This window comes from Ciona intestinalis, chromosome 5, assembly GCF_000224145.3.
Source record: "Ciona intestinalis chromosome 5, KH, whole genome shotgun sequence".
In the NCBI taxonomy this organism is placed as follows: Eukaryota; Metazoa; Chordata; class Ascidiacea; order Phlebobranchia; family Cionidae; genus Ciona; species Ciona intestinalis.
Genome location: NC_020170.2, coordinates 5,002,723 through 5,019,124, shown reverse-complemented (window position 1 = coordinate 5,019,124; position 16,402 = coordinate 5,002,723). Strand labels below are relative to the sequence as shown.

The 16,402-nt window shown below is 39.4% G+C and overlaps 2 protein-coding genes across 3 annotated transcripts in view; one reads left to right on the top strand and one right to left on the bottom strand.

Moving 5' to 3' along the window:
* Positions 1-163: 163 nt before the first annotated feature.
* Positions 164-8,503, top strand: LOC100179003. 2 transcript variants are annotated; one of them, XM_018812159.2, is made up of 9 exons: positions 164-337; positions 2,544-2,634; positions 3,374-3,606; positions 3,953-4,140; positions 5,245-5,431; positions 5,594-5,635; positions 5,778-5,995; positions 6,374-6,972; positions 7,061-8,503. In XM_018812159.2, exons 1-9 carry the CDS (start codon positions 259-261, stop codon positions 7,515-7,517), a joined length of 2,094 nt encoding a protein of 697 aa, XP_018667704.1. In that variant the 5' UTR covers positions 164-258; the 3' UTR covers positions 7,518-8,503. The 2 variants fall into 2 exon arrangements, with proteins under 2 accessions (XP_018667704.1, XP_002124458.1); XM_002124422.4 differs by having other exon boundaries at positions 6,371-6,972.
* Positions 8,504-9,959: 1,456 nt separating this feature from the next.
* The window catches only part of LOC100176684 (microtubule-associated serine/threonine-protein kinase 1), a gene marked incomplete at its 5' end in the record, with an annotated part of 11,804 nt that continues 5,361 nt past the window's right edge, over positions 9,960-16,402 (bottom strand). Inside the window, 11 exons of the mRNA XM_026834662.1 lie at positions 9,960-10,515; positions 10,717-10,947; positions 11,184-11,330; positions 11,651-11,802; positions 11,988-12,237; positions 12,549-12,680; positions 12,942-13,202; positions 13,384-13,536; positions 13,875-14,853; positions 15,371-15,447; positions 15,765-15,883. Of these exons, the coding sequence (XP_026690463.1) occupies positions 10,381-10,515; positions 10,717-10,947; positions 11,184-11,330; positions 11,651-11,802; positions 11,988-12,237; positions 12,549-12,680; positions 12,942-13,202; positions 13,384-13,536; positions 13,875-14,853; positions 15,371-15,447; positions 15,765-15,883 (2,636 nt within the window). The remainder of the gene's footprint in view (positions 10,516-10,716; positions 10,948-11,183; positions 11,331-11,650; positions 11,803-11,987; positions 12,238-12,548; positions 12,681-12,941; positions 13,203-13,383; positions 13,537-13,874; positions 14,854-15,370; positions 15,448-15,764; positions 15,884-16,402) is intronic.

Genomic DNA, 16,402 nt, shown 5'->3' with positions numbered 1-16,402 from the left:
GGGAAAGCACAGGTTTCGATTTCAGTGAGAATTAAGCTATACCTTTAGAATATAATCGCTTTTATAAACGGTAGCGAGTTATTTTGTTGTAAAATGATGTTGCCAATTTTACGAGGATTAAAACAAAAAAGAAAGATTCGATTTAAAATTAACCTAACGATTTTGAAGGACATGTTAGTTAAAAAAAAGTTTGTTTTATTTTTGACATGAAGTTTTCTTTGCACAACGAAGAAACCGACATTTAGAAACTGGATTATTATGGATATTATTGTAACGGTACTTCTTGTCGGATCGCTGATACAGCTTGCTAAAACAGAGAACATTACAACGACCGAAAGTAAGTTGAAAAACGGTAAACAATGACCGTGTAGACGCATTATACTTTATATACTCTGTACTGGAGACATTTTATTGAAAACTGCTACAATTTTTTTAGAAGTTCATAAAGAAATTAAAAATGTCAAACATTTTTTATTGATTTTTTCGAGGGGAATCCTCAAGATCAGGGGGGCGTGACGTGTGTTTATGAACTCTTGACCAAACGCCACGTGCTATTGTAACTCACAAATAATCCTGATGTCCGCGGATGCTGATTGGTTAAAACCACAGGCGCAGCTATGACGTCAAGAGGAGCTCTTATGAGATGTTCTGTCGTCTACAAACCTTTCTAACGCCCGGGGCAGGTCACCACGCCGCAATAAAACGATTTGTCATTGCGTAATATACTTGTCGAAAATTCACGATATATGCAAATACTAGGACACTCGAGCTGCGGTTAGCAAACACGCATTTTTCGTTTTGGTAAAAAACTCGACTTAAATGACGGAAAATTGAACCGACGCGGTATACATCGTGTTAAAGAGCGAACCCCTATAATATAGAATATAGTTCGCAGTATTTAAATATATTTAAATAGGAGACCTACGATCGATGCTACTTAGGCGAAATAGATATCTTTTTTATTGTACAATTTGCTAGACTTGATTTTGGCTGTTTTGATAATTCGTAGCACCAGATCCTGACTGTAGTATAGCGTGAGTTTGGACTGTACAGGATTTTCGGCACGTCGCTAACTTGACATTTATTGATCCTTGACGTTCAGTTTCACATTTTACACGCAGCTATTTACAATGACCGGGTGTCGAACGTGGTAGTTAACAACGTCATTGTTTAGCAGGGTTCGAGCTACACCCGATAAAATGTTTCGAAAAATGACAAGCACAAAACCTTCGATTACACTGTCGCTCAACCCAGCAATTTCACTTGAAGATTAACTTAGACGTCACATCATGATTTTTGCGTAGATTACTTCATATAGAAGACCGATTTATAAGCCATGTTGCGTAGATTACTTCATATAGAAGACCGATTTATAAGCCATTTTTGATTAACTTGATTTTGTATTTGAAAAATTTTTATTTTGCAAGACGGTTTAAAAACTTTATATAGTAGGGTGGGGGAAGATGGGACACCTTTAGCTCATAATATTCAAATATCATGATCGTGTTTTAAACAATTAACAGTGGTCTATGGGAGTTGTGAAGATACGGTTGTATAATTCTTTATATGCTCTTTGTTTACTACCTAATGGAACGAGAAAAGAGAATGAAAGTTGTCCCATTTTCTCCCACCCTACTATAAGACTGTATTTCATAGCACAAGAACACTTTTAAACCGCCAGTATACACGCAATTAAACGAAACTTGATGCCTTATCTAACTTTAAAAAATGGGCGTTACTTTCTCAATTCCGGTAACCACCAATACGCATTAGACCGCATATAAAATGTTTCTTCGAAACAGAGTCACTGGTTGTACTTACTTAACCAGCAAACGTAAATGAACCAAAAGAAAAACTTCTTTCGAGGAAAGTCCTGGCAAACGTTCAATTTTTTTTCACGCCGCTCTTCCAGGTAAATAATCGAAAACTTTAGCTTTTATAAAGTAAATCCCCGTCGTGTTTGTCAACGTCAGCATCGGTTCTTAACGTCGATGTTTACCATGCTGACTTGCCCTCTGGGCATCAACCTTATTCATTCTCTCCTGTCAGTGTCCTGGATGAAGTTTTAAACACATAGCGCGTTTCGACTGCTTTTTGTTTTACAAATATCTTTATGTTTAGACATGTGCTTAACCTATTATTAAAAAATGTATAGTAAGTTTAAAGACACCTTGTTGCTTTGCGAGTAATTATTGACATCTCCTGTGACCGATGTACAACAAATTAGCAAAGACCCCTTCTCAAATCCATAGCTCTCCCCAAACCGCAATCTATTTCCGCGACTTTTCGTGATTACAGCAGCACTCAACTGTCTATTGAGAAAACGTCGCATCGTTATTCCGTTTGTGCATTTACGTCATTAAACTTCGATTAAAGTTCTCAGGAAATTTTGTCGAAACGCATGAAAAATATTAAAATATAGTAGGGTGGGGGAAGATGGGACACCTTTACCACATACTATCCAAATATAACGGTATCCCGTTTTACCCACAGTACTATTTATCTGACGCTTTTTGTTTTAACTGTGATTTATTTTATTATAGTGCCAGAAATTGAAGGATGTCGTTATTTGGATGCCTATTCAGTTGATTGCTGGTGGAAACTACCAAGTACAAATAAGCATACAGTATACAGGTGCTAATATTTTTTTTCAGTGCAACAAAAATAACAACCAAAACCAAATACCCACCAATTTACTTTTGTGGTAACTCGTAAGCTGGTAAGAGGTGTATAAAACAGAACACCCGTGTTATAAGAACTGTCGCTTCTTGCGTATAAATACATTACATTCATTCATCCATTTACACTTGTTAGGTACACAGAGCATTCTAAAATGCATTTGAAAAACCTTGGTAGACTGCGCAAATCTGCATAAAGGCCATAGCTATTTAAGTTTGTGCGTTTAATTTTATATGGACACCATCAGTAGCCTATTTAAAAGAAAACAAGTGCGGTTATGTTCCTTTATCACAATGTCATACAAAATATTTTTGACCTTTGTGGACACTGAAAAGTAAAAACACCCTGGTACAACTAATTTATAGTAGGGTGGGGGGGAAATGGGACACCTTTTCAATCTATTTTCTCTTCCAATTTGGTTGTAAACAAAGAACAGTCAAAGAATTATAAAACCGTATCCTCGCGACTCCCATAGACCGTTGTTATTTGTTTAAATCACGATCAGAATGTTTGGATATCATGTGCTGAAGGTGTCCTGTCTTCCCCCACCCTACTATATTTACCCGAATAAGTCACACGTTGTTATATTAGTTTACAATATATACGCTGTACGTTACGCATTAAACTGGTTTACTATTTCTATGTAGACTGTCAGTATATTCCTACGTTTTCTAAATAGTCACCACTAATGCAGGTTGTCATATATTCTACACTCGGACCCGATCTCGTTCAAAGGTTTTCATAATTGTGAGCCAACACATAGGACAGTCAACTCCAATGGTGACATCATAGAGCATTGTGAGATCACTGACGGAGCTCGTCCGTACAGCAGACTTAAGATATTTTTAACTGTTCAATGCAACCAGAACATAAGCTGTTCGAACGCCACAAGTACGCCAGTGGATTTTTTCTGCGACCCGAACAACGGTAAGAAACGAACACTTGTTTTTTTTGTAAAAGTCCCGGTAAATCTTCAACTATGCATTCATATAAAAGACCAGGCTAAAAATTACACTTATAGTAATGTGGGGTAATATGGGATACCAGCGCCCAAAACCCATATTTCCTGATCGTTTCTAACATTTAAAAACGGTCCTTTAAGAGTCGCGCGGCTACGGTTATACGTCTAATTCTGTAAATTTATTTGTTTACTACCGAATGAGACAAAAATAGAATGAAAATATGTCCCGTATTGGCCCACCCTACTATATATATTTGTATGTATACTTAGGTTTAGGCGATTGAAGCTAACGTATACGCTTTATTATTACAGTTCTACTGCATGTTCCACCACGCGATTTCCACTTGGAAGTAGGTAGCCAGCAGTTAACATGGTCGCAGCCGGACAGAGATAATTCTCTACTAAGTTTTGTAATGAAGATTGCAAAAAGCGCAAGGTACAAGCTTGTGTATACCAAATGGACGGGAAGGGAACCTAACCATTCAATAAATAATTGGAAGGTAAGTTTAAACACAAGGCATTGGCTTATACTTGTGTAAATGGATATAAGATATAAAACTGTGGGAAAATATGGGACACCTTTAGCACTAAATACGCAAATATCCGAAACGTGTTTTAAACAATTACCAACGGTCCTTTGGAGTCATGAGGATACGGTTTATAACTCCTTAAATGTTATTTGTTTACAACTAAATGGGTCAAGAAAATAGATTGAAAAGGTGTTCCATATTCCCCTACCACCATGCGTATTGAATAAGCCTACACTGAACAACGTCATCTATTCTATATCCTAAATTAAACAACTCTAAACTAAACAATGCAAACCTAACCGAAATCATATATTACAGTAATTAGACATAAATGATTAAGTAATGTATCATTGCAATAAAAACTATTTAATTCGTTTTCTGATTTTAATATTACTTCAGAAACGCGGTTACGAAGTATAGGCGGATTAAGATTTAGTTGGCGTGTGTGTTTATAATTACTTTGGTGGGTTGGCAAGTTTGTTGATAGTGGTGCTCGCCTAAGTTTTAAGCGAAAGATGAGTTGGAATTTTTAAAATGTTCGGTTAAAATTAGAAACGAAATTTCATTCGTTGAAATGTAAAAACCTGTTTGGGAAATGTAACACCCGTTACCGCTATAGGCAATCTACAGATACTTTTAAATTACTACCGCTATTCGAGCGCCGTAGATGTTCAGCCTCTGCCTACTAAAGATATACATCTCAGTAGGCCATGGTTGGGACAGAAAAAATTGACATTTTTTTACAAATACTTCGGAATTTTTTTCGGTATCGATTCAAAACGACTGCCTTTATCTCGGTAAAAAAGAAAAAGTGTCTTCGTGACGTCAATGGCGATAGAACACGTGACCAATAACATGTTTTCCATCGTAGATCACGTACGCAAACTCTGACGTCATATACGTACAGGCTTTGACTGCTGCGGTCTCCAAGTCTTTAGTTTAATTGGTAGAATACAAGCGATTTTTAAGTAGCGGCCGGCGCCTTACAGTATTTAAGTGTCAAGAATGATGCTGGTATACAATGCCCGGCAATGTGGTGGCTTCTATTTACTTCTAATTAATTACGCATTTCAGGTTTGGTACATCGGCAACGCAACCAGCTTCTACTTGCCTACCCTTGTACCAGGAGCCCATTACGAAACTAAGATATATGCGGCGTTAGTTGGTAAACATGAAAAGCTGGGCAATGAAGTTTGGGGTCCTCCGTCAAACACAATCAAATTTACAGCCCCACGACTGACCATAAAACACGTGGAACCAGGTAAGACCGCAGAGATAGATCAGCAGACTTCCACGAAGTCGCCATCGCTCGGGGCATCGTTTTGCTATGTTTTCTAAACATGCTTTTTACTCACATTTTAAGTTTATCACTTTATCCAAAACATCGCTTCAGTCAAATTTAATTCGATCTACTTTATTGCAGATTCGACCACAGCCACTTCAACTTCATACCGGCATACCACAGGTAAGACAACGATCCCAACCGCTGTAGGTTTCTGTAGAAAGTCTGCTTGTTAGTTCAGATACGACCTACGTTTCTAGGAAACTCTGACCTGATACACATCGCAATAGGCAAATATTCTACGAACGATGTTTCACTTTTACAGGTCCTGGAACGGCCTTGCCGACAAAGTTCGCCGAAAGTACATTAACACAGACCGTCTCCGTGACAGTGACCCTCCTTTTCCTCGTAGCTTTAGCATCCGTGCTTGCTTACTATCTGGTGTACAAGAAGTACTGCTGCTGTTGCCCGAACCGAGTTAAAATCCCCAGGCCTTTGCTGATGATTGAGCTCGAGACTCTCAGAGTACAAGACTCGCAACAGGTGTTATTTGTTGTCCTTACTTAATTACCTAAACCAAATATGTACAACATATATTACTATAACGCGAAAATCGCCATTTCAGCGCATATAAACACATTCCTACTGTTCGCATAAACTAAGGTACTGAAACTGATCTCAGAACCTGGAAAACTTAAATTAAATCCCTTCGCCATTTTCTAATTTGTGTCCAACACGACTACAGCTGATGTGATCTCGCCATGCGGGCCATAATTATCGCACTTTGCGTCCTTACAGCAAAGTTGCCTGGTAGTAAAATAAACCAGCTGATTCCGCTCGATGCAAACCGGTGCCTGCCAATATGACTTGTGGGAAACTTTCACACCATTATCCATCTAAAACAATATTTTCCCTCAGCAGGGCGACGGCGACAGTGTGCATGATATTCCTGACGAGATACCAATGACGTCACTCCTCGTTCCTAAAAACAACGTGTCCAACGGTGACGTCACGAATCACTATAGCAACCACACCACTCACAGTCTGCGACTGCATGTGGAAAACGAAAAACACAACACCGGCGGAAGACAACGAAAAGCCTCGGTGCCTGATAGTGACGTAACGAATGACGTCAGCAGCAATGACATCGAAGAATCGGAAAAGATTGACCCAAACGGCAACAGAACTGAACTGGGGCCAAGACTAACTGTTGGGTTTCTACCCCACGAACCCGCATCGGGTGACGTATACGGGGAAAACCCTTCAAGTCCCACGAGCCCTACTAGCCCGACAAGGAACGGTTTAAACGCACCAAGTGCACCAAGTGTGCCTGGTACAAGCGGTGGCAGAACTCTTAGCTCTATGGGAGAGAAGATGTTGGGCTTTTCCAACGGCGACCATTTTACATCGGAAACAACAAGATATAATGTTCCAAAAAACTTCGAAATAAACCCGGGATGCACTAAAAGCGATACTGGAGATGGAGGCGTCACAGAAACTCGACTAAGTTATAACACAAGGTGAGTAGAGAAACAAATACCCGTAATACACACCCTTTTGAAGAAATAATTCTTGTCATTTTGATTTTAAATTATTTCATTTTTGCAGCGACCAGACGATGGATTACGTCATCGAGGACAGTCTGCATGGTCAGTTCGGTAGTTTTGATGAAAAACAACGGCAGTGGAACGACCATTCTGTTACTGGAAAGAGAACTCCGCTACCGGATTACGTGAAGCATAGTTCTGGTGGGACAGCAGTTGCTCCGATCACCTTAAACCTCTACAGGGCAACTGAGGTTCAGCGACTACCGCTAAAGACTGTATACTGCAATGATGACGACCCCGGACATAATTGCCAATGCATTGCGTCGCTGGAAGGTGTAGAGAAATCGATCCAGCTTCTACTCAAAGCCACATGTCCTTTATGTGATAAACCAGTACATCTGCGCATTGAAGATTGCGAGAACAATGCTGAAGATGACCACGCGGCCAGAAGAGAGTCGTCGTCATCGCGGAACTCCGTAGATTCTGGTTACAGCCCTGATTCTCCGATGACGCTTTGATAATTGATTACAAGAAACTATATTGCTCGAAAAAGTGATGAACGCTTTGCGACGGTGTGTGGTGAAAGTGCCACAGTCGATGGGAAGTCTAGTTGATACTTAAGGTTTACATGAACTACATAAACCTTTGTGGAAGCCGCTGGCGAAAAGTTTCATCCCTGACAGGGCAACCCGCCCCCGTCATCTGTTCCTTTTTAATCAAAAGTTTCAATTGTTATTTTGTTTCTTTCGCGCGCTTCTCTTCCAATTTACAAAGACGTCCACTGTTCTGAAACCAGGCGCTAACTTCTGCGGCTGGGGATGCGCATGAACTCTCCTCCAAGCTGGAATTAATTATTAAGTCTTAACGAAATCGGCTTACTGTACGGACAGGAATAATTCATAATTATTTTCTAGAGCGCTAGCCTGATAACTTTGGATGCCACAAATCTGCTAGTAATTCCTAACCAATGTCCCGAAATTAAGCAGAATTCGAAAACATTCCGTTCGTTTGTTTAGGTATTTGAGCGCTTCTATATCGTGGAACGACTGTCGCGTGTTTTGATGCGGTGTCAACTAATCTGACCGCGAGTACACACTGCGTGTTTAAGTTAATTTTTATTCGGCTCACTGTATATACAAACAGAGGGTTATAGTGCATTGGAACGCCGTCGTCTAATCACTATTGTAAATTCGGCGAATGAGCAAAGGTATTCGGTGAGGCAGCTTCGTACGCCTCGGGCGAGCTGTGCCGCTGTTAGATAAACACGGCGCATGTTCAACAATTATACCGATGGCTCTACTTGCACAGGAAAACTTATGTAGCTGGAATTCGTTCTGGTTTCGCGCACGAATTACATCTGATGATATATGTGGGTCCGCTTTTTGCTTTTACCTATCGCCTATATACCCTTTATAACATAGAGCCAAACGTACATGAATTTTTCGTGAACTAATGGATAGAGCATTGGTACTGATTGTATAATAAACGAAATCCTTCCAGCAAATGAATGTTTTGAACAAAACCACGGGAATTGGCATTTGTCGAGATGTTTTACCTGTGAGTTTTATAGGCAGTTAGCGGACGACAGAATATCTCTGTTGTGCAAGAAAAAGGGTTGGTCTAACTTTAATACATTTGTAATGGCATAGTTATGCTTTATATCCCCAATGTCGGCGCAATTTTAATGCACGTCTGAATTAGAAGTGGCAATATAACTTAGAGTTATAAAGTCTATCGATTGTCCGGCGCCGTGGCATAATTGGTTAGCGTGCCGCTAGTAATTCAGAAGCTGTGGGTTCAAGGGTCGTTGCTGCTACCATTGTGGGCGTTTGTATCGTTGGGCAAGACAGCAACCTCAGACCGATTTGTCTATATTGTCAGCCAATACACAAAAAACAAATCTCATCTTTAAAGTACACGCGTAGTAACGCTTAAGCTGACACGATGGGTATGAAACAGATTACCCGTTTTATAACGACTGTCGTTTCCTGGCCACGCGAGGGTAAACAAGTTTCTTTCACCCAGTAATCTTTTTGAACTAAAAGTTTTGAAGTGAACTCGCTGTTATTTATTAAAAAGGTGGTTTTTGCAATAGCTTTCGATACGCACATCGGTGGTAATTACAGAAGGTCAAACCGAATGATAATGTTCATCTTAACTGACCTTTATACAGATGTGAGAAATACCTCAAGTTTCTGGTCAAGACTGGATAATTCCAGATATTTGGCTTTTTTCCGGCCAGAAGTTAGTTCATAATTTGATTTGTCATGTTTAATTGTTGATATGCATTTTCCACGAAAAGTGTCGCTAATCTGATCTGATAACAGTTTAAGCTTATACGCGATACAGCTATAATGCTGGCAAAGCATCACCCGGGCCAAGAAATCCACTTTATATGAATGTCATCGGTTCGACGAAGGTCGTTGGGAAAGTAAGAAGCAAAAGTCGATAGTTGTTTAGACAGGACCTACGTCATCATATACAAATCCTTGATCACCACAAGAAAAGTAAACCCCGTGACGTAGAAAGCGCATTGAACCAGTTGACGTAGAAAGCGCATTGAACCAGTTGACGTAGAAAGCGCATTGAACCAAACTGGTCTGTTTTGAAATCGAAACTGGGCCAAGATCGGATTTGAAAAATAATCACGCAAAGTTACAGAAGAGTGGACAGGAAATTTACATGTGATAATATAGTAGGTTGGGGTAAGATGAAACATGTTTCCATCCCGTTTGGTGGTAAATGATTTTACAAACTATATACCCGAATTACGCCTTAAACTGAGAGTTGATAATCGTAAAAATTATTTGTATTACTGTCTGGGATAGAACGCGATAATTACTGCATATTATTCGTGGAGCATGAGCGCAATTTATAAACTAGATCCATTTTACTTCTGGCCTTAGTTATTCGATGCTGACACTTCCATACTTGATTAGTTCATGATAAACATACGGTCGTCACCAATAAAAAAACACAATTTATTTCGCGTTGTTAACGCTATAGGTTAGTGTGCGGTAAGTTAAAGTTTGAAAAAAAGGTCGTCTCCATGTGTGTGTACAAATGTACAAGTGTGGGCGACGACGGGTATAGTGGCAGAATGCATGTAGCGACATTAGAATAATGTCTAAGCAAGCAAGAAGGAGGACGTCGCAAGGCGTGTGACGTCACCAAGCATGATTACGTCACCGGTGACGTCAGTTAGCGGGAAAAGGAGAAAAAGGGGGTTAGGTGACACTTGCTGTAAGTAAAAATACGTGCAAGCTATTGTAAACGGGTACGACACACGATAAATTAAGCATAATACTACGGCGGGCGATGGCGCCCAAAACACTGTGCAAAAACTGATATATCGGAGAAAAAGAAACAAAAAACGAAGCGCTAATCTCGGAGATTCGTGGGAACATCTGTGGAACTTGGATCGCTATGTTGAACTCCACGGTCTTGTTTAAGGGCGCCTTTGAATGATTTTGACCGCTGGGGTTTTGTGGCTTTTAATTTTTGACGGGAACCGCTCTAAAAATAGAAACGGGCGACTTTTTAAAAATGTTTAGTATGGTCCTGCAGCTTAATGGGGCAAGCGCTGGTACGGAGATTTGTGTTGTATCGAGGGTGATTTTTTTTTAAAAAATAAAGAAAATAAATTTTGGTAAAAAAAATTAAACATTAAATGAATTGGGTATTTTTGAATTTTTCTATTTATTTTTGAATTTTCACCTTGAACATGCTGAAGACCTTGGACGAAGAAGAAGAGTCTGTGCTCCTGGATGCGAGGAGCTCCGGACCCTGATCCTTGGATGAGGATGCGGGAGTAGCATCGGAGGACTGGGTGAAGGAGGGGTCAATTAGGAGGAGCGGAGACGGGGAGTTTGGGACTCTTGCGAGAGGAGAGAGAGGGATGTGACCGGTGGATTTCCTCCGAGAACTCCGGATGCTACGGGTGAGCTTCTGTGGATGAAAGAGGTCCAGATGAGCAAGGATTGGTTTGGGAGCAATTTTAGTGATAACAATGTTTTTTTTAGTCAAAGTTTTCAATATTTAGGAAAGTTAACGCTTTGTATTTAAATTAAAGTTTAGTTTATTTTAAAGTGCTATTCTGTCCAATACAGTATCCGAGTGATAATTTTTTTTAAAAAGTAGTGGAAATTGAAACATGTTCATAGGTTTTTAAGCTGCAAGTTTACCTCAAGTGACATGGGTCTGCTGGTGGGGCGGGGGTTGGGGGTCATGGTGAAGCTCGCTGATTTTGAGGGACCTGGGGTGCTGGTGTCGGCCATCAGTAAGGGGGTGGGCGTGGCGCTGTCGGATAACGTTGAGTTAGGGCTTGTACTCTGAAAGTGGGGTAAAGAGGGTTAGAGTGGGGTTTGTGATGTAATAGGGGTGGATAGGGAGAAAATATGGTTTTTAAGGACAAAATATGGTTGCTAGGGATAAAATATGGTTTCTAGTGGCATAATATGTATTTTTATTGGCAAAATGTGGTCTCTGGGGGGCGGAATATAGTTGTTATGGGCAACACGTAGTCACTAGAGACAAAATATGGCTACTAAAAGTAAAATATGGTAGATGGATGATGTTTTTACTGACAAATTTGGTTGCTGGGAGTGAAACACGGTTGATGGAAAAGCGAAAAAATATGTTTGTTTCTCACTTTTGATGACGCGCTGCTTAGATCTTGTTCCAAACGACCCAGCGGGGGAGATTGGGGGTGACTTGCCTCTTGTATTTCACCACTTGATGCTGATGTCATCATTTTTGATTTACTACGGTTCGGGGTCAAGAGGGGTGAGTGGACCCGAGTGTCTGTAAACGTGGGGTTGTGATTATTGGACGGGTGTTGGGTGTAAGCAGTAAAAATGTTAAATGTCTGACTCTGTGGGACAATGGTTACAAAATTGGACACGGCTACCATTAGGTTGTCTGAATTGTCAGTCATATTTAAATAAAAGAGAAATATCGCATGCAATTTGTTATAATTAAGTTCTAACCTGTTTGGCGGCCGTTACGAATAATTGAACCGCGTCTCTTGTTCTTGTAGCAGTGCAAGGGTGAAGATACCATAGCTGGGGAACTCCCTCCACCAGCAGATGTGCCAGTGTATCGCTTGCTGGTTATAGAACCGGTTCGATGCGGAATAAACTGGCGTTTTCTGCGCCGGATTGGTTTTGATCGGTTTTTGGACGGACGACGCCCGATTTTAATTGATGTGCTCTCAAGCGGAACGGCTTGAATAGAAATCTAAAAAAAATAAAAATGTTGAAAATCTAGACTATATTTTTCAATAGAATTATAAACATAGAAATTTTTGCAAATGCAGGTTTAAATGACTAAAGGTATACAAATGTTATATATGCAAGTAACGACTATTAATTTTGATTTCTGATACATGGGAAAAAAGTATAAACTATATACATATATATATATATAGTATAACTTGAAGTATATAAAAAAGGCAGAAGAACACTGGATGAAAAATAAAGAAAAGACAAAAAATATGTAATTTAAAAACATTTGTAACAAAACATATCTAAAAGACAGCAACTTCTTACCTTATTTGACCTGTACATAAGTTGTAGCACACTAGTGTGAACCATACCCTGCACAAGTTCATTATTTACATGGGTAATAAGGTCACCTACTCTTAACCCAGCAGTGTACGCTGATCCTTTCTCATCCACTTGCTGGAAAGTAAAAGGAAAGTTAGATGGGTTCACAAAAATATACATTTTTTGCAGAATTTTTTTGGGTTTGCTAAAAACAAAAACAACTGTTTAAAGCATAGAAATAGACAATGTTTTTCATTTATGTACAAAGTTACACATAAGGTAAAGTGCATGAGCCCTGTAGTTGCTCAGTGGTTAACCGTTACATTTATCCATAATTTTTTTAAAGAATCCAACATCTTTTAAAGTAGAAGCGATAAACTTGTTGTTGAAACTTACCGTTACAATGTGATGGACGTCAAATGTATTCCCGTTGTTTCGAAAGACAGGAATTGCTTGGATCTTGAACCCAAACCCTCGCGTGGTGCGAGGTATTACAATAGGGGGGCGGGGTGACCCTGGGACGGGGGAGAAGGATCGGCCGGGAGAGGAATCTCGGGAGCTGGGGTTGGAGAGAATTGAGGGGTGAGGTGGGTGCACGGAACGGGGGCTGGCCAGGGGTGAAGGGGGTAAACTGTCGTCTATATTTGGTATCATCAGCTGGGAATGTATAAAAAGAGGTGTAAGAGTAAAATAAAAATACATTTTTTTTCAAGCTTTCAAAATAATAAACAATTGAATTAAAAAATGCTTAACTATAAACTAAACAATATTTCAACTTTTAAAAAATCACAAAAAAATAATTTAAACAAAAAATGTTTTTTTAAGGAAGATTTTTTACCTGCAGAGAAGACGCACTTGATGATTTAATAATGCTACGCTTGATCGAACGTGATCGTTTAATCTCTCCACTGTGGTTGCGAGAACGAGGTGAATTAGCAGGGTAGTGGTGGAACCTACGGTGCATCACTTCTTCTAATGACGGCTCCTGAAACTATGGGTATAGGGGTGCCTTAATATTTTGTTTTAAGATTGTTTTAAGGTTGATTTGATAAAATTTTAGGCGCCAAACCTGGGGTGGCAGGGTGGGTAGGTTTACCTCAATTTACGTCATTGCAAACATCATTAAAATATTTTTATTTTGTTAAGTTCAACTCTTAAACTTAATACACCTTGTGACTGCTATTTTTAATACTTTAAAAAAAAATTTGATTAAAAAAAGGGTTTCAGTTTGAACATTTTAGTTACAAAAATTGGGTTAAACTACCCCACGAACTATAAAAAACAGTTAATTTTTTTAAAAGTGTGTTGTTTATCAAGGTTGATACTCACAGGTGTTTTGCTTGGTGTGTGGCTTGGATGGCTGTTCAAGTCAGGACTATTGGCTTCACTACTAACGCTACTGGTGGGACTGAACTGGTTTCGCTGTTTTGTTACTGGGGTTACTAGAGACGGGTCCAACATCTTGTCAATGGGTATAGGGGTGGCGGTTCCTGATCTGGCAGTTGCCATGTAGTTTAATGAACCCACAGAAGAGCAAGAGGACATCCGACGGTATCGGGGGCGATGGTGGGGGTAATGGGGGTGTGTGGCTGGGGTTACTTGTTTCTGAGGGATCACAGATAGGAGAGGGGAGTGAGGGAGCACTCTGTCTTCTGAGGAGGAAGAGGCTCGGTTCCGGATCGCGTGATGTGGATGTAACTGGTGGGATGTCACGGGAGGGGTTACGGTGGTACTTGGTTTGAAGGCAGAGCCGGCATCAGGAGAAGGGTTGATGCTATCACTGGTTTGTAGGAGCGGGCTGTCTGCTGACATGCTGCGAGACTTCTTGATGTTACGTAAGCAGCCCATTTCCGGGGATTTTGAGCTCGAGCGGTCGAGAGTTGAATTTAACGGCGATTTTGTGATGGTAGGGGGCGCTGTGGAGTCTGAGAGACTCTGGCCAACTTTGCGATGAAGTTGGACCGGTAGTGCAGCGTTTGGGGTGGAGGTTAGCCACTGCTTATCAGACGACTGCGCGGCTCTGAGCAGGGGACTTGTATGGCTGCTCCCACTAGCAAGAGAACTGTCAGAGCTCTGTCGCCGATGCGAGCCAGTGTGACTCTCAGTGTTGACCGAGTTTTCTAAAGAAACGCAGCTTCCAGTGCTGCCCATGATTTCCGCTGGCACAACTGAGTTTGTTTCTTCTGAAACTTCATCATCGGACTTCTTCCCAAGATCAGTTTCTTCTGCTTCAACCTTCACGTTGGCTAACGGGTTTCTTATTACCGAAACATCATCATCAGTTGACTCCTGGGTCGCACTCTGGCTTCTATTGGGCACAAACCAAAGTGTTTTAAAGCAATAGTGTTAATTTTTATGGTACATGGTATGCAAGCTTATTAGCCTACTCTGAGAATTTTCCAGGGATTCCAGCAACACCTATATTTTATAATTATAAAACTATATAAATTATAAAACCTATAACTACTTAAAAAAACTATTTAAAAATTCTATTTATCATTAAAAATAGAAACCCAATCTTACATTAATCCGATTATTGTAGCAACCCCTGGAATTTCTAACTATAAAAGCAATTTATGTTTAAAATATATTTAAAAAATACAAACTTTTTACACTTTTACAGAAAAAAAAATTCAAACTTTTTACACTTTTACAGAAAAAAAAATACAAACTTTTTACACTTTTACTTTTAATTTTTTACACTTTACCCATTATTGTCACAACCCTTGGAATATTATAAAAAATGGCCCAGCAAACCGGCAACACCGCACTTGGAAACACTGGTGCAATACCAACAGTAGGAACAAGTAGTTAAACCTACTTACCCGTCTATGCGATTCTGGAGGCGAATTTTAGCTTTGGGGTTACTGTCTATTGACCCTTTTCTATTGGTTTGCAGTTTCTGGATAAATTAGTGTGATTACTTGCAGCAAAAGCTAAAACATCAGCTCTGATTTACTTAACAGCAGAGTAAAAAGTAGTTTTAAATGAGAAAATTGGGGTGCCAAAACATAGAATGCCACATCTTTCTATTTGAATACCAGTTTAAAACATATACCTTTATGTTACACAATTTTGTGGACTGAATTTTGTTCTGTATTTCGTATTTTTATTTTGTAGCAATAGATCCTGACTAATGTCAAAATATCACTCTGGTTATAAATGTTGGGGTGACATATCATTCAGACACCCTTAACATTACGCCTAAGCTCCAATTACCTCAGAAAACCTCTTAGTGCTCGAGGAAAAGTTTGCAACATCGAATTGGTCATTTGTGGCGTCATCACATTCTGATGTGTCAGGAATGTCACTGTCGTGAGTGTACCGGTCTCTACGGGCTGCAAACATGAGGTTTTAAGTTAAATTTTGCCAATACTTTGCTTAAGGGGATACAATTGTGATATATAACAGGATTTTATATCGGTTTTGGGGCTAATCAGAATATTTTGACCAATAAGTAGAATTATTTTATATAATAGAATATAAGTTGTTTCCCACATGCTGAAAACAAAAGATTTTTATTGGTTTTTACGCAAATACTTTGTCAGGGAGGTTTGTATACAAGTGGGATATGCCTAAATATGGACTTTTGTTAGGTTAAACAATATTTTTTTAGATTTTTTAGAAAAAAAAGCTTTGGGTTGTTTTATTCTTAGGACTTATTGCCAACAAATTGTTTTTTTTTCATTAAATCTATTTTAGAAACACAGTAAATATGTATGGGGCCTTACTATCAACAAATTGTTTAGTTAATGTTGAAAACATGGATAATTAGGTATGAGACTTACTATAAAACAACAGTTATATATATATAGATTTTTTTTTAATATTATATATATGTATATAGTAGGGTGGGG